General features: G+C 42.1%; 1 protein-coding gene across 2 annotated transcripts; it reads right to left on the bottom strand.

Moving 5' to 3' along the window:
- Positions 1–192: 192 nt before the first annotated feature.
- LOC138981032 (uncharacterized protein C2orf42 homolog) lies at positions 193–22,292 on the bottom strand. Of its 2 annotated transcripts, XM_070353828.1 has the most exons (12): positions 22,203–22,292; positions 18,749–18,963; positions 17,507–17,626; positions 16,517–16,684; positions 15,805–16,014; positions 15,160–15,304; positions 8,345–8,512; positions 6,937–7,083; positions 6,086–6,202; positions 5,449–5,657; positions 4,744–4,903; positions 193–3,367 (listed from the first exon to the last, which is right to left on the bottom strand). In XM_070353828.1, the coding sequence occupies exons 1-12, from the start codon at positions 22,261–22,263 to the stop codon at positions 3,168–3,170; spliced, it is 1,920 nt and encodes a 639-aa protein (XP_070209929.1). In that variant the 5' UTR covers positions 22,264–22,292; the 3' UTR covers positions 193–3,167. The 2 variants fall into 2 exon arrangements, with proteins under 2 accessions (XP_070209929.1, XP_070209930.1); XM_070353829.1 differs by lacking the exon at positions 6,937–7,083.
- Positions 22,293–23,561: the final 1,269 nt, after the last annotated feature.

A 23,561-nucleotide genomic window follows, 5' to 3' on the forward strand; every position in this document is an offset into this window, starting at 1 on the left:
AGGAGAGAGAGAGCTGGCAGAAATTCCCTGCAAGTAAATGGCCTGATAAACTGAAATGAGCAATATTTCAAGACACTGAATTATGAGTATTGAATAGCCTGTGTCATGCAAGTTCCCCAAACTGCAACATACACACAACCATGCACACACTGAAAAACATCGACACCACACTCACTATTTCCAAAACATGAATTAATTTTCCAACAATTTAATCAACATTTCTCTCAAAAGTCCAGTCACACAAACTCAAACATAACCCACGGAAGGAAACTTGTTCACTAAATGTCAGCGTCTATGAAAATACACAAACATGCTGCAATAAATAAGTTGGAACACCAGGGGTGTGTGTGATGAATCAATAATACTGGATCCACTCACCAACAAGGAACTATTATTCACACTTAAATTTCATTTCCTACCCAATTTTCGATGGCAGTTTCATATCCTGTAAAAGTGTAAGATTTTGTAATGAAGTGTACTTGCAATTTGCATGATCCATAGTATGTATGTTCCGTGGTTTGTTTGGTTATGTTATAAACTCTTGGGGGCTTTGAACGTTCTAGCATGAGGAAGGACGGGGGAGCTAGTTGTAGTAGCCCACTGCACAGTTTCAGCAGATTGTTTCAACTTTTTAAAATAAACCCACGGTTATTTTAGCCATGTTATAAAACTCTGTAAATACTCAAACAGAATTTGAAATTTAATTTAAATCTGCTTAAAATGAACTGTACCCACCGTACCCGAGTGATGCTGAAAGATGCCCAGATGCATAAATTGATCAGTGACGGTGCGAGCCATTTTACAAATCGGTCATAGGGACTCGAAACAAAACTCAAAAATTCTTCTTTTTTAAAGCTTACATCACAACAGTAAGAAAATGGACATCAACATGCCCAGTAATGCAACAATCTGTCCAGAAACAGGTCTGTTCTCTACACTTCACAACCTAGTGAATATGTGTGTAACAGCAGGAACAAATTAACAAAAGAAGTCTTAACACGAATACTGGTGAATTAAATATCTTACAAAGTAGCAGCATTTCCATTAACACTTGTCAATAACAGTCGATGTCAAATCCCCAAGCTTTGGTTTTGCTTCACAAATTCCAGTGAAAGAAAACAATATTACAAATTGTTTATACACTGCAACAAAAGAACTGTCAGTGCAACAGTCATGACTATTGCTTGTTATGTATTGCCAAGAATCGGCACGAGGATTTACATGTCGCACACAAGATCACCATCCTAAAATTCCCATTGCACCTTTGCCAGTTTGTGTTTGTTACTCAAGTTTGACACCACGTAGTGTGGCTAGCTTTTTTTCCTGTCAGATTCAGTTAAAACATTGCTTAGCAACGCTCACAAGCATCAGATCTATATTCCTTCCACATTTCAAACACACACACACACACACACACACACACACACATGTGCATACACAATCATGTACACACAGTGACTACCACACACACACCTATCATGAGTGCAACTGCACAGCTATTCCTGTCAAGCATAAACAACTATCACACACATACACACATTTACTACATCAATTCAGACCTGTTTACCCTTACGATTTTGGCGTAATTTATTACGATTTTCTGCAAAAAAATACGCCATTCCGCTATCCGTGTCAAGACTACGATTTTCATAAATAAAAAAAAATGTAAAAAAAAAATAAAAAAAATTTTTTTTTCTTTTTTTCTATTAATTCACGTTTGGCATTGGGTTTTTTCAATGGCAAAATGGGGTGAAAAAGCACAGGACTGACAAGAGATCATGTCTGTCTGATGAGACGCTGGAGAGCCTTCTAGTGGTGGAGTCTCGCCCTCACTCATTCGGAAAGCGCAAGTACAGTTGAGAAGCGCTTGACACACTGAAAGAGGCCTACTATGAGCAAAAGAAAAAGAATCAGTGATGCATGTGCTTTTGATGTGATCTTCTTTGAAATTATGATGACTACAAAAACTGACTGATGTGTTTTGTGATGTGCATGATTGCGTTTCGCAGACACAGTTGTCATGTGCGTTGTAATTGGCGACGAATGCTGGATGATTACTATTTTTGTGCCAGGATTACTATTTTTGGGGCTGAGCATTACTCCATAACACTTATGGGGGTAAAAAGGTCTGCATCATTCTCACACCCACCGTGCTACACTCTTATGAACACCATAACAAGAGAAGATAAAACGGCAGGAGTACCCAAGTACCTGAATCAGCCTGATTGTGAGTTTAGCAATGTTCTTTTAGCATCATACGCCTCGCTTTTCTAAATTAAAATCAGTCCACAAGCCATGAAAGCTGGATCTGCAACAAAGGTCCAACTCCGTCAAATCAAAGTGAATTCTGTTACACGTAAATCTAGCCAAAGACTGCTACCTCTGCACAGATCTGCTATGTAATGGAAGGGCGCTGGTTCTGTGCGACGCTTAGTTTTGGAGATAGGTGTGACTGACGAAGAACAGGACGTCACATTCCAAATAAACACGACTATGTTGCAGGTGGAAGCCGCTGAGATTGCATTTCTTTGGGAGGTTTCCGCAAAAATAGATATTACACGATCTGCGCGAAACAGTTGAGAAGCAGACGATCTCTGTTAGTCTCGTGATAACGTTATTTTGTATGATAACGGTTCACTTGCAAACTAAAGTATACAATTTGATGTGTCAGTGGTAAATGTAAATAGAAATGTGTAATACAGACAAAGCAAACAAATAAACGTGTTTTTCTCGTGAAAATGTTGCGTTGTGCAGGAGTTTGGGTGGCCACGTGATGTACACAAAGCAAAGTGGGGGACGGACTCTGCTCTGTGCTGTAACACTGGCAAGTTCAAAACACGAGAAAAACGATTTCGTTATGCGGGCAGCCACGAGGGATGTACGTATTTTTCAAATGGTTGTAAAATAAGTCTTGTATTTATCACCGTACTCAGGCCCTGTTCTTTTTTTCGTCACACCTAAAACCGTTATTTCTTGTGAGCGATGCAGCATAATGACTACGAGGTCAACGTTGGCCTACTCAAGTCTCGCGCTCTGGCAAACTCCACGCTGCCTGGTCAAGTCTCCAGTTCATGAATCCCAAGCAACCACTCACTCACTTCCAGCTGTTATTGCAACGAAGAACGAATCCACACATCATAGTATAATACTACGACCACAATTTCTTTTCAGCCAATTTCATGCACGTGGATTGTCTGTATAGGAAGTTCCGTGGAGGGTGCCCACACACGGTGTTCTATCTGTCCATTGCGCTGGTGACCGTATTCCAGTTTTATCCTCAATTCCCCAATCCTGGACTTGGGTAGAATATCTGGAATCCACTCGATGACGAATGGAGTCGGCTCTTTCTGGTCTGGGGTTGTGTTACCTGTGGTAAAACACAAAGAACGTCATTTAGCAGAAACTTTTGAGCTCCGTGCAGCTTAGAGGAAAAAGGAGAGGGAGAAAAAAGGAAAAAAAAAAGACGAGAAGTAACAAAGATGATGGACAAAGATAGAAAATGCAGATGAGAGAAAGAAGGAAAAGTGCAAGTACAAAGAGGTACTTTCCCGCACAACCACACAGCATTATGTATGACCCTCATACAACCACACAGCATTATGTATGACCCTCACACAGCATTATGTATGACCCTCACACAGCATTATGTATGACCCTCACACAACCACACAACATTATGTATGACCCTCACAAAGCATTATGTATGACCCTCACACAACCACACAGCATTATGTATGACCTTCATACAACCACACATTATGTATGACCCTCACACAGCATTATGTATGACCCTCACACAACCACACAGCATTATGTATGACACTCACACAACCACACAACATTATGTATGACCCTCACACAGCATTATGTATAACCCTCACACAACCACACAGCATTATGTATGACCCTCACACAACCACACAGCATTATGTATGACCCTCACACAACCACACAGCATTATGTATGACCCTCACACAGCATTATGTATGACCCTCACACAGCATTATGTATGACCCTCACACAGCATTATGTATGACCCTCACACAACCACACAGCATTATGTATGACCCTCACACAACCACACAGCATTATGTATGACCCTCACACAGCATTATGTATGACCCTCACACAGCATTATGTATGACCCTCACACAGCATTATGTATGACCCTCACACAAAAAGCACAACAAAAGTGAAAGAAGAAAATCGGATTCTCACTTGTAACTGCCAATGTTTCTTCCTAATTGGTTTATATTTGAACTACCTGATCAGATGGCAATCACCTGCCCCCTGAGCCACACACACACCCCCCCCCCCCCCCCCCCCCCACATTTATTCTTTCTTTATTTGGTGTTGAACGTCGTTTTCAACTACGAAGGTTATATCGCGACGGGGAAAGGGGGAAGATGGGATAGAGCCACTTGTCAATTGTTTCCCTGTTCACAGTTCACAAAAGCACTAATCAAAAATTTGCTCCAGGGGCTTGCAATGTAGTACAATGTATTACCTTACTGGGAGAATGCAAATTTCCAGTACAAAGGACTTAAAATTTCTTACATACTGCTTGACTAAAATCTTTACAAAAATTGACTATATTCCATACAAGAAACACTTAACAAGGGTAAAAGGAGAAACAGAATCCCTTAGTCGCCTCTTACGACATGCTGGGGAGCATCGGGCAAATTCTTCCCCCTAACCCGCGGGGGGTATCACACATTTATAATAATCACATACAATACTGACCAACTTTGAGGAAGGTTTTCAGCTCAAAAGGTCGGATAGGAGTCTGGTTCTTTGTTCTCAAGCCATCATCCATGTTTTCCAGAGGAACCTTGGGTGCTTCGTACAAATCATATGTACCGTCTCGATTCTCCACAAAACTGCGTGTAATTTCTAACGGCATCTGAAACCAAATACTTACTGTGTTTAATATTATAAAAAACACAGGCCACATGCAAAAAAATGAAAGATCTTTCTCAGATACACGGTGAATGCACACATTCTCAGAAGAACATAGCACAGCTGCAATCAGCTGAACCGACATTACTCCACACAGTATTCCCACTTCTTGTTGAGAAAGAAGCAGGGTGATCCGTATTCTATGCATGCATAGGGTTCACTTCTCTCCAGCAAATACTTCTCCGAAACGAGGAAACAAAATCAGATGAACAGTCCACAGTAATCTCCATCGCCTAAGCCAAGGGAAGTAATCACAATCAAAAGCATATGTGAAGGAGAAGGCATGTATCACACTAAGGAAGAATGTCTAGGTACGATTGGTGATGTCACGGGTGATGTCATGGGTGATGTCATGGGTGATGTCATACACATTTTGTTTGACATTTTTTAATTGTGTTGAAATCATTTCTGAATGATGTATGTTTGATAAAATTCATGAACTTGAGACACAACACTCTTCCTGAGCCGAGCCAAGTGATCAAAGCTCACCTCCGGCGTGTCAAAGATCTGCTTGATGTGCAGAATGTTGACTATGTGCCAGGTGTACTTGGTGAAGATGCCCAGCGGCAAGGCGTCACGTCGCACAAAGCCTGTTGTGTAGTTAGGCAGTCGCTTCTTGCGGCTCCCAGCTGAGATTCGCTGTTGCAGGCAGTCAAACATGATTTGCGGGGCATGGAATACTAGCGGGTCTGGATTGCCTGTGGAAGGACACAAGAAGGAACACTTTCATTCTCATCTGACTGAGAGCGGGCATGAGATCATCTGAGTGTCAAAGAAGCCAAAAAGCATGCCCACCTGTGCATTTTTAAAATAAAATGTTGCAAAATCATGTGATCTGGGATCTCAGAATTATCTTTGTAAATGGCGGCACCTCCCCCCCCCCCCCCCCCCCCCCCCCAACACGTTCAAGTAAAACTTGTTGCCATTTAAACAGATTGCTTGAAGATAATAAAATCGCACCAGGAGTGGCACCCTCGACCTAAAATACGCAAACTTTGGATTAAGAGAATACTACTATGGTGACAAAGACTGATCATAGAACTGATCTCAATTGCGCAAGTTGAAGACTAATAAAAAGAGGTGTAAACATGTCTAGAATAAGTGGAAAGCCCTCATGGTCACTCACCATCAAACTGGTAGTGCATGGTTTGGTTGATTCGCTCTGTGACGCTGGCCAGCCACTGTTGAAAAGAGAAGTTGACCTGTGTCTCATCTATATGAGGTGGAACCGAGAATGTTCGCTCTGTAACAAAAGAATGAAGCGACTCAAGAAAGTGTGGAATACCCCCAAACCCACAACTGCTATTTTCTGATTTTGCCCCCCATGCCCATAGTGTACAAATGTGTACATCAAAGTTCTCACTTCCTCATTCCTGTTTCCTATCTATACAATCCCAGTGTTTAACCAATCAGACGCTTTATACAACTTTACAAGTACTTGTACTATAAGGCCACAAAAAAAATAAAAAATAGGTGTGGTTACGGTAACATAGCCAAAAAAATAGGGTAGGAAGGTAGGCAATCACTTTTTTTTTTAACTTTTTTTTCTAATGTGCACAAATTAAACCTACTTGACAGGGAAATAAGTGTGCGACTCGGGCGATTTCGCTTTCATTGCGTTTTCTGCACTCGTTTTTTTTATTTTTTATTTTTTTTGGACAAATGTAATAAAAAGTTATAGGGTCGGCCCCAAAAAATAGGGTAGGTCGGGTTACCGTGAAAGTTGAGAATGTTCAAAATCAAGAAAATATGCCAGGAATCCAAGTGGCAAGGAGATTTGCAAGTTGTTCCAAAGGATATCTTTATCCTAAAAAAAGTTTGAAAATCATGAGCTCAGTAATTCAGTTAAATTGAAGTGACCATTATCAGAAAGTCATTTTACTTCCAAAAATACATATATATTCAATACCAGAGTCCTGCCATCTAGGGCCATGTGTAATGTACTGATGTAAGCATGATGTGGGATAATGAACTGACCAGCTTTCTTTGGGGTGGGCTGTGTTTTGGTGATCTGCATGGTTTGCTTAATAGGGCTGGTCCTGACAGATGTGACTTGCAGGGGGTCTGGCGTTTTCTGTTCCTGTAGCGTCAACAAGGCGCTGCTTGCCTGGGCCACTACGCCCGCTGTCACATAACAACCGCATACATAGCAGCACAAAGCACACATCAAGTTCTCCTGAGAAAATGTTGCCTATTCTCTGCTTCACTAAGCTGTTTATGTCACATAACAAACGCATGTATATAGCAGCGCAAAGAACACACTGAGCTCTCGTGACCGATGACTTTTCTCTGCTTCACCTAACTGCTTATATGAAAAGGGTTCATGGCATACTGGTCAGTCATTATAAAAATAGTGATACAGCCACATGTCTATACTATACAATTATAAAATACACTCCAACCTACACACACACAGTGAACACATACATAGCGCAAAATACACATTAAGTTTTCCTGACCCATGCCTATTCTCTGCTTCACCGAGCTGCTTATAGGAAAACGGTTCATAGCATACTGGTCAGTCTTTTTAAAAATAGTGATACAGCTAGCTATCTATAGAATAAAATACACTCCAACCTACACACACACACACACACACACTGGCAAGCTGAATTTCTCAAAAGAGAATATGCCTTTCAGGGTGTTTTTAGAGAAACACAACCACCATTCCAAATGAAGATGAAAATCGACACCTACCGTACTTTCCGGGTGACAAGGCGCTTCGTTATACAAGACGCACCCCCTTCTTTTAAAAAAAAATTGTAATCCAGTCACCCATTGGACGCAGGGGGCCGATAGGGCGCACCAAAATGACCCAGTTTTTGCCATGAGAGGTGGTTCCCCTGTCATATCTGAGAGGAAACACTTCCTGCACCGGGGTCAGTGACCGGTCAGTGACCGACTTTAACTGAGTGAAAATATGTGTGCTCTGTGTGTGCGCCAGATCAAAGGCATTGTGATAGCTGGGTGGCCTTGTTTATAGACACGACCTTCTTCCCAGGGGTCAATGACCCAGTTTTTGCCATGAGAGGTGGTTCCCCTGTCATATCTGAGGAAACACTTCCTGCACCGGGGTCAGTGACCGGTCAGTGACCGAGTTTAACAGAGTGGAAATCTGTGTGTGGGCCAGATCAAAGGCAGGGCAGTATCTAGTAGCTGAAACATGCCTTATCACAAGTTGTTTGACTGGTACTCAAGCGGTCTCTTTGATTTTTTTCGTATTTCATACACGGATTAGGCGCTTCGTTATAAAAGACGCAGGGGTCGAACTCGAGGAAAAAAGTCGCGCCTTATGACCTGGAAAGTACGGTACTGATGAACAGCCAAACAGCATGCACGTAAGTCTTTCGCGGTTATCTTTTGACAGCAATTGCAGCAGCCTTACCCACAGATTCCTCTTTCTTGATCTTCTTGTCCGGCGGCCCCAGAAAGTCCTCGGTGACAATGACCTCCAGGGTGGTGCCCTCCCCGAGTCCCTCCAGCCCCTCCACCGGCTGGTACACCGTCAGCACCTGTCTCTGGGGCTGCTCCTCCTCCACCACAGGGCTGGCCACTGACAGACAAACAGGTAAGAGGTCAACATTTTCTTTCAGGAATTGTTCAAATTCAATATACTACAGGGGTGGCCACTGATAGACAAACAGGTACACTAATGTATACATATAGATACATATAAATATATACAGCAGTCCCTCTCATGAACGGACACCCTTGGGCCATAGCAAAACTGTCCGTACATTGCAGGTGTCTGGTCACGGGAGGGGTGACCACACCACCCCCTCCCCCATACACTCACACAGAGACACACAAACAACAGGATTGAGTCTATGCTAATCACTTCTTGTGGCTACTAAACAATAACAATAAACTCCTAATACTTCTTTAAACGTTCTGTAAAAAGGATTTGTATGAAAAGTGTTGAAAAGAAGAGATAAAATAAATCCTCAAGGCAGTGAACACACTCACCATGCACTGACATACGAAAGCAGCCACACAAACACAGCACAGAGGAGCGTGTGCAGATGCTTTGCAAGAATAAGCTTGAAAACCAGTTTGAATAAATAGCAGCAGATAGAGCTGCATGTCATAATCAAGTAATTTATTTGTTTCTTGTCTGGCTTTATTGACTGCATGCCGATCATGTGGCATGGCAGTGACTTTTCACTCTTCAGTCGGAAATACACTGTACATAACACAGCTCCCACTCTCCCTCACTAATGCCTACCCCAAGCCGTGACAACGCAGTGATGCTTGGAAATTGTGTACACCTCTCTATTTCTCTCCAATGCTCTTCCTGCTGACATGCGGTGACACCGGACACCCCACAGAGTTTAGCCAGCTAACCCTCCACCCCCCCCCCCCCTTTCTCTCTCTCACTCCCTCCAGCCATGTACTGTTGGGGGCTGTGGCCAAAGAGGCCAGCTGCACTGTTCACTCAGAGCAAAACCAGTTGACTGTGTCGTAACTTTTGACAAAGCAAGACAACTGAAGGGTTCATAGATTAGGCACGGACTCACTGGTCAAGGCTGAGGGGAAACAAGTGTTATTATTATTATTATTAATGAAAGAGGTTACACACAGACACACGATGGGTACACGTGCACTCAAGTTATCAGTGACTGTCATCACACCATTGCGGCTGTGATCTTTGTACCAAGAGCCGGACTGCTCTGTTATTGATTTTGTTGTGGTGAAAATTTGACGATGGTCTGTCCGTACATTGGAGATATGACCTGCTGTTGGGACCGAAAATGAGTGTCCGCGTCCACGTTTTGCAGGTGTCCGTTTAAGGGGGGGCAAATATAGAAGGAAAACACTCCGTGCCGAGCAAATGTGTCCGTACATGTCAGGTGTCCGCTCACGCCGGGGGCCGTACATTGCAGGGACTGCTGTATATATAAAAAATATCAGAAGTTGTAAAAGAAACAATTGAAAGTCAGCAGGGACTTTCTTCTGAGACTTGTTAAAATCTCTTAGCAGAGCAAAAGAGAGAGAGAAAAGTGTCCCTTCACAGACAGCCTATTGGGGACATCAGACCCTCCTCAGACGGGACCGACATTTCAAAGAAAAATCTATCTACATATATATATGGCCTTGGCTCAGAAATGGCGTCGAACTCCACTTTCCCCCCACTCGGGTTATTCATGGCCTAATTTCTGTGAACAGAGCCACAGAAGGACAACGGAAAGAGATTTCTTGGATCTAAGACATGTTTACCTTTCCGTTTTCACTTCAAGTCGATAGCCGATGTTGTTCTTTTGGTCGCTGTGACGCAATTTATGCTAATTATCGGCCAAGTTTTCTCGATTTGTTTGTGACATTTTACAGTGGGTCTAATTGGATTAATTTATTGCGATAGTGTTCGAGGACATAACATAAAAAATGAAGTTTTCCTGTTCTGCAAAGGCTGATGAAATCATAGAGTATCTTTCGGGCAGAAACGGTCAATGCATCGCCGAGTATTTTCCGGAAACAAACGAAGTGATGTTCATCACGTATTGTCGTAAGGAAACACGCGGATGAATCGTTCACTACAATGAGTTATCAAAAAATACAATCGCCGTTGTTCACTCAAATATTTGATGAGACTAGACCCGAGTATTATTTGCTGGATCAAAATTCATGGTTTGCGTTGTAGTTTGTACAGAAAATGGCTTCATAGGTGAAATGTGTCAATTTGCTGTAAGATGCATCGTGATGAACTACATTTTTGATCGGACTAATATTTTATCGGAAAGGTGTGAGCGGTCACATTCCCTTGTTTTAGGCGCGAAATCAATAAAGGGTGAAGCGTCATTGTGAATGAAGTCGTCATGGACGAAGGAAATAGAGAACGTAAAGGTAAATGTATTGCTGTAATTGTGTTATCTAGCGTGATGAACTGCGTGGCTATGAATAAATGTTTGTAGTTTGTTAATTTGTCACAATGCAACGATGCTTGTTTTTCTGTATTGTTTAGCAAGTACTTGTGCGTAGTTTCCGATCTTGAGACACTTTTCAATTCGATTCCTACATGTGGAAAAAAAAAAAATGTGTATCGATCTTTTGTAAAGTGATGAACTTACATTTTATAGAAACAATTTAATGAAAGACTGGAGAAATAATCATAACTGGCATGATTTCACCAATAATTTGAAAAAAATAAAACCGTCAGCATGTTGTTATTTTGATAGACAAATGCAATGCCTAATGTCGATGTAGTTCATCACTTTTCAGCAAATAAATTACACTGATCTAAAAGTTAGCGATTTTTGTTGTTATTTTAGAAATCAGTCATGAAAAAAATGCCTTAATCTAATTGTTTACCACGGATCTTCATATAGTTTTGATAAAATCAAACGTATCTCCTAGAATTACTTAATTGGCGTAGTTCATAACCTTACAGCAAGCATCTATTGCCAAATGTGTGTAAAGTGATGAACAAAGGTAACTTTTTTTTCCTTTGTCATTGATTGGAATTTTTTAAACAGTTACCTTTTACTTGTGTCAAGTTCAAAATCTGTGATGTTCAACTAATTACAAAATGTCTTCAAGTCACATGAGCATGCACAGTTCATCATCTTACATCAGATCTCTGCAATCTGATTTGTGTAAAGTTATGAACAAACACCAAAGTTTTCTCTATCTCACATTATTTTTTTGAACATATCATATTTGGAGTATTTTTAATCTTAAGTCATATATATTCTTCCATTTTCACTTATTTTGCTTATGTTCTGTCACCAAAGTGGTTTGCGGGTCTCATTATGTGTTCATCTTGTGATGTAAGGTGATGAACATTTTTCTTATTGGCGTCACTAAATCTTACTATGCTCGGTTTTTTCCTCCAATGTTCTATATTTTATGTCTGCCACCTAATGTAACTTGTTTAATGACATGTTAAATGAATTATGCAGACAGGACAGTCATTTATGTTCAATTTTTTGACAAGTTTGCTGTAATGTGATGAACATCTCCAGTTTTCATGTGATAACTTTTGAGTGCTTTAAGTTACAAGTTTTTTTTTGCCATTGATGTTACCCTCCCTTGATGTGTGTGTTCTGGATATGTGTATTGTGTTCTAGCTCTGTTCCGTTTGGATATTAATATGTGAAATGTGACCTTGTCACGCTGTAAAGTGATGAACAGAAAAGATGGATGAGTAATTTATGTAATTGTTTCTTGTTCACGAACTTGAATTTTGTCTCGTTGATGATAACATGATAATTTATGTCACTTGACATGATGTTTCAGATGACTTTCTAGATAACGTGCGACCTAAGTTTGATTTTCTAGTTTTTGTACTGAATAGAAACTTGCTGTTCATACAATTCAACATTTCATTGCTTTAAAAGTAAATATTTGCTTGCATTATCACTCTGAAATCTGCTACAGATGCTAATTGGTACATGAATGTGATTCCATGTATATTAACTGATAATTCTGTAAGTTTTTGCTATTTTTAACGGAGGCCCTCACATTGTTGTAAGGTGATGAACTGTCCTGCTGTTTATTTTTGTCGGGAACGTAATTCCAATTACTTTATTTTGAATTTTGTACATATTTATCCTTTTGGCTTCCTTTGTCAATTTACAACTGAAATTTGTAAGCTGTTTATTCAGGTTTCCTTTTAATTGGCATGTTTATCTTGTGACATGATGTAAGTGTGATGAACAGCATGTACGCACATTTTTGTCCACTGTTAACACAATAAATGTCCGATTTCTTCCAGACTTGTTGGGTTGTCTTTGTCATCTTTTTCTCTTTGAGGTGCAGTTTATAAAAACAACATTTTCTGAAAAACACTTTTTGTCACAGTTTCTAGACACCAATTCTGAGCCAAGGCCATATACATATACATGAATCACCACAACAAACTTTAAGGTCAGAATTTTCTTTCAGGAATTGTTCAAATTTAATCCACCACTGACAGACAAACAGGTACACCAACATATACATCAATAACCACAACCAAATTTAAGGTCAGAATTCTTTCAGGAATTGTTCAAATTCAAAGCTTGAATATACCCCCCCCCCCCCCCCCCCCCCCCCCACCTATCTTAACTGTGCATGAAGCCAGGCCGCCCGCATCCACAGTATAGATCAAAGTGTGTGGTTTTTTTAATGATGCAAACCTGCTATGAATCAGGTAGGCACTGTCCAGCAATACTCATAAGTGCAGCTAGCTTACTTTCCTGTCATTCATGTTAGCAGGTTTTACACACTTATGGTCCGATACTATCTTCGTAAAACTTAACACCTTATTATCAGTGTCGTTCCCATACACAGAGAACAAAAAGGTGAGTTGGGCCTGGATTCAAAATATATATCGGCCTATATGTTCTGGCCGCAAAACAGTGTTGTGTCAAAAGACAGATCATGTGTCAAAGCTGTCGGACATTTGACTGGCCTGGGGTCACAACAATGGGGCATATCAAAAACGTATGCGTAAATGATCCGAGACCGAGGCCTGGGAACAAGACTGCTATTATTGACATCCAAGAAGAGAATGTTAAGTCTTGATCACAGAATGAATGCTAGTTTCTGTGACTGTCAGCTTGTTGTTTCTTACTTGCCCATGTGTTGCTTTGTTATCATCATGTTACTTGCCCATGTGTTGCTTTGTTATCATGTTACTTGCCCATGTGTTGCTTTGTTATCATCATGTTACTTGCCCATGTGTTGCTTTGTTATCATCATGTTACTTGCCCATGTGTTGCTTTGTTATCATGTTACTTGCCCATGTGTTGCTTTGTTATCATGTTACTTGCCCATGTGTTGCTTTGTTATCATGTTACTTGCCCATGTGTTGCTTTGTTATCATCATGTTACTTGCCCATGTGTTGCTTTGTTATCATGTTACTTGCCCATGTGTTGCTTTGTTATCATGTTACTTGCCCATGTGTTGCTTTGTTATCATCATGTTACTTGCCCATGTGTTGCTTTGTTATCATGTTACTTGCCCATGTGTTGCTTTGTTATCATGTTACTTGCCCATGTGTTGCTTTGTTATCATCATGTTACTTGCCCATGTGTTGCTTTGTTATCATCATGTTACTTGCCCATGTGTTGCTTTGTTATTATCATGTTACTTGCCCATGTGTTGCTTTGTTATCATGTTACTTGCCCATGTGTTGCTTTGTTATCATGTTACTTGCCCATGTGTTGCTTTGTTATCATCATGTTACTTGCCCATGTGTTGCTTTGTTATCATGTTACTTGCCCATGTGTTGCCTTGTTATCATCATGTTACTTGCCTATGTGTTGCTTTGTTATTATCATGTTACTTGCCCATGTGTTGCCTTGTTATCATCATGTTACTTGCCTATGTGTTGCTTTGTTATTATCATGTTACTTGCCCATGTGTTGCTTTGTTATCATGTTACTTGCCCATGTGTTGCTTTGTTATCATGTTACTTGCCCATGTGTTGCTTTGTTATCATGTTACTTGCCCATGTGTTGCTTTGTTATCATCATGTTACTTGCCCATGTGTTGCTTTGTTATCATCATGTTACTTGCCCATGTGTTGCTTTGTTATCATCATGTTACTTGCCCATGTGTTGCTTTGTTATCATGTTACTTGCCCATGTGTTGCTTTGTTATCATCATGTTACTTGCCCATGTGTTGCTTTGTTATCATGTTACTTGCCCATGTGTTGCTTTGTTATTATCATGTTACTTGCCCATGTGTTGCTTTGTTATTATCATGTTACTTGCCCATGTGTTGCTTTGTTATCATGTTACTTGCCCATGTGTTGCTTTGTTATCATGTTACTTGCCCATGTGTTGCTTTGTTATCATGTTACTTGCCCATGTGTTGCTTTGTTATCATGTTACTTGCCCATGTGTTGCTATGTTATCATGTTACTTGCCCATGTGTTGCTTTGTTATCATGTTACTTGCCCATGTGTTGCTTTGTTATCATGTTACTTGCCCATGTGTTGCTATGTTATCATGTTACTTGCCCATGTGTTGCTTTGTTATCATGTTACTTGCCCATGTGTTGCTTTGTTATCATGTTACTTGCCCATGTGTTGCTTTGTTATCATGTTACTTGCCCATGTGTTGCTTTGTTATCATGTTACTTGCCCATGTGTTGCTTTGTTATCATCATGTTAAACAAAACAGTCTGAGATTGTCTTACAGGTGAGATTAAGCTGACTGCAGCAAAACTATCTATGTCTCTGATTTAAAAGCTCCTTTCAGCCGTAGCTGCTTACCTATATTGGGAAGAGCCTGGCTGTCGAGGTTGATATAGTAAGCAAACTCTTCTGCCAGCTTGTCATCGCTGGCAAACGCACAAATACAGGCGTAGAAATGAACACAACGTTTCATTGAATCATCTCTTGGGCCTCCTTTCATAGTCTGCAAGTAAAACGACTGCAGAAAAGTTATGTTGAACAGTAAAAATATAAACATTCTGATCCTAAACACACACAAATTTCCCATGATGCCATAGCAACATCTTAGCTCTGCTGGCATCAGATTGCACCATTTAGCTTTCGTGAACAAACCAATTTGAGAGGGGGGGGGGGGGGGGGGGGGAAACGGCAAGTCCCTGAACCACAGAAGCCTGACATGGTGACTATGTCTCATAGTCTTACCCTTCTAGACCGATCCCTGCAGATCTAAGGATAACTGTATCTAAATTTTGATGTAATATGGAAATGGAATTTGAGCAGACATGAGAAACAGAGGAATATCGTCCTAAAATCCAAGGAAATTGAGTCTCGGAAGTGAGGGAGTCCAAAAATGCAGGTAAAATTTGACTTTAATCTTGAAAACTAGGCTCTAAAGAGAATGGTAGTCTTTATTGAGGGAGCGGGAGGAGGGGGATCTTAAATAGGGGGCCCCAATGTACCCACTTTGAAAGCTTTGCAACTACACTGGAACTTGTAGTCAGGCTGCTGCCTGTTGCGTGTGGTCTCGAAGAAAGAAAAGTGCAGGAAGCCCAGGGGCTGCTTGGGGTTGGCTTTGCACTTGACCACCATGATGTTCTTGGTCACTCGCTGCACCAGGGGCCCCGGCGTCTCGGTCGCCAGCAGCCAGATGGCCTGTCTGATCTCGTTGCTCACCTGAACCAAAGGTAATCATGTTAGACGGCCAGACAGAGGGAAGGGCTTTACAACTTGCACAAATTACATTTTCTTTTTCAAGATAAACATATATGTTTCTTATCTTTGGATAAAGAGAAGACAGGCAATCATTCGCACATGATCATGGTGCTGTGTACTGCTTCTCAACGGTTGAAAACTTTCTCTACCAAACTGAGAAAGTTCCCGGTGATGTAAAAAGGGAGGACTTCCTCAAAAACGAGGAAGAATCCTATCGCCAAAAGTGTCAACAATAATGACGACAACAGTTTAATGGTCAGCAGTGATAAATAAAGGTCACAAGTTCTGTGTTTTATTTTAGAGAGACAAAAAAATCGAAAAAGTGTTCGACTAGTGGACATTTCTGCGTGCTAATAAATTACAAAAAGTTACTAAGTGCATTGGACTAGAGGACATAAGCGAATTTCCGCATCCCTGCTAATCTCAAAGCTGAAGCGCCCATCAAAAGTACGCGAGTACTGACCTGTAAGGCATTGAGTATGGAGTTTTTCAAGGTGAGAGGCTGGGCCTCCTGAGTGCACTCCACAGCCGCCTTGACGTGAGAGCAAGGGCCTGACTTGCTGAGAGCCGCTAGGTCCCCGCTCATGCTGTTCGCATTACGGTTACAGCTGTCCACAAAACATCGCGCAACCTGCAAAGTCTTTAAAGGTTGTATGAACAAGACACTACTATTTACACTTCAATCTACAATCAGGATACCAGCTGGCTCTTTTTGTAGTTTCTTTCACATATCTGCGGGTAGCTTAAAAAAGAATCCATAAAATGTTGATGAACATTTCACGTTTACAGTCAAGATCAAATTACTAAATAGTTCATATCTTTGACTAATATGAAAGAGGAATAATGCTTTTCAAATTGGAGAATGCAGAATGAGATTCAAAATGCCAATTTCACCCAACAGCCTCAAAGCAATCTAATGTGACTGTCATTTCTACCTTTTAAGCACGCAAATTAAATTTGAAAAAAACCCCGATACAAAGGCTGGACTAAATAGTATCAATTTCAACATTTGCATTTTCCACAACACTATAAGTATAACTATTAACTTAGTGCCAGGTCTGTATAGTGGAAAAAAACTTGTACCCCCCCCCCCCCCCCCCCCAATTTTAACCTCAATATCTTTTTCAACCTGAAAACCTTAGCTTTCCTGTTGGTAATAACAATTAACAATACCCGTGATTTTGTCACATTTTTGCATGTTATCAAAGGGGGGGGTTCAACTGTACAACTCCCGTACTAAGCTGCTACACATGCTGTGAGTTCAACTGTACAACTCCCGTACTAAGCTGCTACACATCCTGTGAGTTCAGCTGTACAACTCCTGTACTAAGCTGCTACACATTATGTGAGTTCAACTGTACAACTCCCGTACTAAGCTGCTACACATGCTGTGAGTTCAACTGTACAACTCCCGTACTAAGCTGCTACACATGCTGTGAGTTCAGCTGATTACCTGTGCAAGCACACTGGCATCAACAACAGATGCTGGGTTTCCATCCTGATCCTGCACTAGGGGAAGCTGGACAAAGCCCCGGTAGTCTGGACCTCGGTCACGCAACCGCACAGAGAATACCTGCAGGTGGAACAGAAATGTGTACAACACCTGTATGCATGCAACTTTTAGAATGTAATACAGTGGTACCTCTGATTAACAACTTTGAAAATGTAAACAAAATTTGGTCGTTGTATGTAATATAGTTTTACTTTGTTAAGTCCATGTAGGAATCAGTTAATGATCCGGAATGACATGGGTGTTTTGCTGGATGCCGCCGGCAATGTGATCATGTTCTTCTTCCTTTAAACGATTGTGGCAACTAGTTCAGTAGTTGATGATTCTATTATTAACACACATATGCACAAATATTTTGTTTGTTTAATCCATCCCCCTAACTACTCGGCGGTGAATGTATGCCATGAACACACAGGGGTTGAACGAAAGCACACACATCATGGAGGACTCAAGAAAAAGGCCTGTGGAAGTGACGTCTTGTATACACAAAGAAGAGTGAACATTTTGAGATTCATTCCATGTGACATGATCAAACATGTGGATAATGTCACTAACATTCTAACCTCTATCAGCCTGGACTAACCTGAACAGTGGAGCCGGTGATGATTTTAACAGCCTGGACTAACCTGAACAGTGGAGCCGGTGATGATTTTAACAGCCTGGACTAACCTGAACAGTGGAGCCGGTGATGATTTTAACAGCCTGGACTAACCTGAACAGTGGAGCCAGTGATAATTTTAACAGCCTGGACTAACCTGAACAGTGGAGCCGGTGATGATTTTAACAGCCTGGACTAACCTGAACAGTGGAGCCAGTGATGATTTTAACAGCCTGGACTAACCTGAACAGTGGAGCCGGTGATGATTTTAACAGCCTGGACTAACCTGAACAGTGGAGCCGGTGATGATTTTAACAGCCTGGACTAACCTGAACAGTGGAGCCGGTGATGATTTTAACAGCCTGGACTAACCTGAACAGTGGAGCCAGTGATAATTTTAACAGCCTGGACTAACCTGAACAGTGGAGCCGGTGATGATTTTAACAGCCTGGACTAACCTGAACAGTGGAGCCGGTGATGATTTTAACAGCCTGGACTAACCTGAACAGTGGAGCCAGTGATGATTTTAACAGCCTGGACTAACCTGAACAGTGGAGCCGGTGATGATTTTAACAGCCTGGACTAACCTGAACAGTGGAGCCGGTGATGATTTTAACAGCCTCAGCACTGTGTCCCTTCTTGGACTCCTTTTCCTTGAAGATGACATCACACGTCTTGTTCTTGCAGCTGATGCCTCGAGTCCCATTGTATGTGCCACATTTTGGGCACTTGCGTACACCACGAAGGGTTGGCTTCCCTAAATCTTCAAACAGTGCCTTAAGCTTATCAGGGGCTGCCATTTCTGCAACAACAAGAGAATTGTCTGTTCAACATAATGCGCGCAAGTTTCAGTTTTGCTTTCAGGCATGGGAATGGCTAAATAAAAAGTCAGCTGAAAAAAGAGGGGGGAGACTTTCTTGCTAACATTAGCTGACTGCTCTCACTCTCAATCCCATGGGTGGGAGCCGAAAATGTTGCCCGGATTGAACATTTTGGAAGGCCGGGTCCAGGGGCCACCAAGGCTCCGGCGGGGTGCAGGGGCAGCGCCCTTGCAGGGGGGTCTAGGAGGGCAGTGCCCCCCAGCCGAAAATGAATTTTAGCATTTTAGGGAGGGTGGCCTCTCCTGACTTTAAATTTTAGAACAAACAAGCTATTTGGAGATGCATAATATATACATCTTGTAAACTTTATAAAATCCATGAGTTCGGTTGTTTTCTGAATCTAGATCTGCCGTGCACAAACGTTCAACACAAGCAAATTCCCAAGGCAAGTAACTCTCATACTTTGTCTAGCGACAAGAGTTAGTTCCCTTTTCAAATTTCTTTTCACTCAGTTTCTTCGACAACAGACTGCAAACTGACGGTCAGTTTACAACGATATTTCATTTTATAAACAGATCACACGCAACCAAATGCACACATCTCATCAATTTAAAGAACATAAATCGGTTTCATACCCTATTTTCCCCAGAAAACTGAACTTCATACAGTTTTTAACTTTGGAACACGGGTGCAAAAGTTCGTCTGCTAGTCCCATTTGACGAAAGAACATTATCCTAAGCGATACCAAAACATAAACAGAACACACAATATCTGCCTTTACCGCCACAGCAGAATAACAGCATATCTCATTATCTGTGTACTTGATTTTAGTCCAAAACAGGGAAACTGACAAGAAGTGTTAACAGAATGGAATTATTTGCACGGAACTATATATAACCGCGCATTAATCGATCGCCTGCGCAGGTTGACTGGTTGAGTGAATTGGATTCGATCAAACTTGAGCAAAAAAACTCCTATTCTGGATCTGGATCTGGATAACCCGCCTGGGTTGGTGGTTGGCGGGTGCGCCACAGAAGCCGACGACGACTATCAACGTGACGTTTTTTGGGTGTGCGCATCTAAAAGAGTCTTAAAAGTTCACTGTACACAAGGTGGATATAGTGTACAACTCCAGCTGGTCTTCTTGCTGCTGTACTTGCGGTTTTAGTCCGTTTGCCCTAGAATGTAGGCTTTTCAAGCACAGTTAAAAAATGCTATGTTACAATGTTAAAACTGGATAAAAACTACTGAGGCTCTCACACTGGTTTCTGCCCCCCTAACGCCGATGAGAAGGCGCTGGGCGTGGTCAGGGTGACGGTGGCTTCGCTCAAATTGTTCCACTCGATCACTGTCTTTATAAAGAACGAGTTCCTGTATTGATCAGTCTTTGAGGTAGGAGCTTTGAAACAGCGGCTGTTGTTGGTTGCCTGTCTCTGGAGGATGTTTTGGCTCTCATACCCCTCGTAGGCTTTAGGCTTGACTCGGCGCCGAGATACGCTCACCGGGGTGAGGAAGGAGTCAGGGGGTAAGGCAGGTACAAGTCCATTGATGATTTTGAACAGCATCGTCAGGCGAAGTTGCTGACGGCGTTCCTGGAGTGTAGGGAGTTGGAGGTACTCTAGCATCTTGGTGACGCAGCCTGGGTCCTTGGACACGTAGTCTTTCATGATGAACCTAGCGGCTAGGCGTTGGATGCGTTCGAGTCTCTCAACGTCTTGTTTGTAGTAGGGGTCCCAGACCACCGCCCCGTACTCAAGGGTGGACCTGACAAGAGTGATGTAGGCAAGGCGACGGCACTCACGTGGGCAGTTCCGGAGGTTCCGGCGTAAGAAGCCCAGGATAGATCCTGCCCTCTTGCAGAGACTGGTGATGTGGGGGCCCCACTTCAGGTCGGCTGAGATCTGTATGCCGAGGTACGGGTTCTGTTCGACCTGTTGGAGGATGGTGTCTCCGAGGCTGTAGAAGTAGTGGGATGTGGATCTGGTGGAGAGGACGTAGCACTTCTTAGCGTTGAACCTCATCCCCCACTGGTTTGCCCACTCTTCCAAGCTCTTTAGGTCTGCCTGTAGCGTAAGGTGGTCCTGAAAGGTGCGGATCTGGCGGTAGAGGAGACAGTCATCCGCAAAAAGTCTGACAGACGACTGGACTGAGTCTGGGAGGTCGTTGATATGGCACAGGAACAACAACGGACCCAGCACTGTGCCTTGCGGGACGCCGGACTCGACCTCTACCTCTTCAGATGCCTCGCCCTCCAGTACAACCCTCATCTTCCGCTTGGTCAGGAAACTGGTCAGCCAGTTGTGGACACTTCCCCGCACACCGTAGTGGGCCAGCTTGTGGAGTAGTTTCTTGTGCGGGACAGTGTCGAAGGCCTTGCTGAAATCAAGGATGGCGACGTCAGTTTGGTGGCCAGCATCATGGGATGACAGAATGTCCTGCATGGTGGTGAGCAGCTGGGTTTCACATGAGTGGCCGGTCCTGAACCCATGGTTGCGGCTGGATAGCACTCCATGTTGTTCGAAGTGCTTGTGAAGATGGTGGCAGATGATGTGCTCAAGGAGCTTACAGGCGACCGAGGTCAGGGATACTGGGCGGTAGTTTTCAGCTTTGTTCCTATCTCCCTTCTTGTAGACAGAGGATATGTTCGCTGATAGCCAGTCTTTCGGGAGCTCGCCTGACTCGATGGAGGTGGTGAATATCGCCGTCAGGGGTGGGGCAATGGAGTCAGCGCACGTCTTCAAGATGCGGTTTGGTATAACTGAAGAAAGGAGGAATAAAGAGGTTACACACCTCGTGTCAGTGATTATTAAAAATAATGGTCTCAGTTCGCGGTCATGAAAAAGCTCGCTGAAGCTCGCATTTTTCATGATCCACTAACTTCGACCATTATTTTTAATAATCACTGAGACTCGGCATGTAACCTCTACGTAATGCTTACAATGTCTGCACTCTCACTTCAGGGAAAACTAACAGAAAGAGAAACGTTTATTATCGCATACATAGAGGTCTGGAGAGTCTTCCTGTTCTCCAACTCTACTTTTGCGACCATAAGGTCTTACGAACCAAACGGTCTGGTGGATCTTGTGAAACTATGCGAACAGTATAAAAACACTGGGTGTAGATGTTTCTCGCACCCTTACAAACATTGCATACGGTTCAGGGTCAAAGTAATTACGTAAAAACACCAAAAACATATTGCCGGTATGCATTTGCAGCTTACCATATCTGGCTGCAAGTACTGAAAGTGAATAATAGCTGCTCGATTTCTTGGCGTCTGGCATTCAACAACACTCCGCCATTTTTATCTTCGCAGCAATGTCCAGTAACTACGCCTGCAACGATTGGCCCAAACGAAACACATGATATGTAGTGTGTGCTCATTGGTCGGTTCTCATTGCTAGGGAGTATTAATTATTAGAAGTAGCAGATTCAAGGAAGACAGGGGACCTTCCAAACATTTGAGAACATAAAGCAGGCAGACAGAGACTTTTTGAATGAAACGTAATATATTGGGTTCATAGTAAGATTAGGGTGACGGGGTTTTGATTTAGGGTTTGGGATCTGTCACAATCAACGTCAGCATAAGCAAATTCAGTAAACTGAAACAGGGACCTAAAGTATATTTATGACTGAAACAAACATTATCTTCTCATGAAAAAACCAGTTCTAACCTTATTGAACACACTTGCAATAGCATTTAATAGCATTAAATGACACAGTTCGTTTGAATGGCTATTTAGCTTGCGTAAACCACACACCTGTTTTCAGTCGTGGTATATCGTAACCCCTGAGCCATCGTGAACCTGTGTGATTAACTAAGTTCCTTTTTTTCACAATGTAGTAGTCAGTTTGTGATTTCAATGCGACTTGCTGTATCTGCAATAGCACGTTATTGTGTACCTCTGAATCTAAAACGCAACAAACGGCTGCGAGCCACACGAACTGCATATCGGGATAACCGCTTTTTCTGAGGGGACTCAGTGGAATGACCAAAATGAAACATGGAAAATTCATGGAGTAACTTAGTTTTCTAGGTAGTTATTGAAGTGACTTATATAAAGAAATGAAAAAATTGCGAAAACTAAAGGACATAGATTGCCGTCACTATGGAAACTCGCATACACGGCGTCATATTGGACTTCTAGGAAACGGTTTTACAGCAACATCATACCCGGCATCAGAAATGCGTAATATTTGGCACAAAGATACACAAGACTTTTATCTACAATGTTGAATTTGTATTAATTTTTGAAATAAAGATTAAAGGCACAGTAAGCCTCCCGTAAACCATCACAGATACTGTCAGGCTTTTTCACACAGTACAGAACACCCTTCCATTTGAACGATCACCAAACGGGAACATCCTAGGTGCCCTACGTAAAGAGCGAGCAATTTTTAAAGAATTAATTTTGCGCCGATTGCTCAGAGACAATCGGACCGTGGTGCGTTTTGGCGCTAGACCTTACCTTTAAAATCTAAATAATAAATTGACAGCTTGTTACACAAACATTCTTAAATCATAAAAGAATTCTTTTTTCATCAAGACATCATTCATTTCATTTATGCCTTTGACCCCGTC

Source organism: Littorina saxatilis, linkage group LG12 (genome assembly GCF_037325665.1).
Source record: "Littorina saxatilis isolate snail1 linkage group LG12, US_GU_Lsax_2.0, whole genome shotgun sequence".
In the NCBI taxonomy this organism is placed as follows: domain Eukaryota; kingdom Metazoa; phylum Mollusca; class Gastropoda; order Littorinimorpha; family Littorinidae; genus Littorina; species Littorina saxatilis.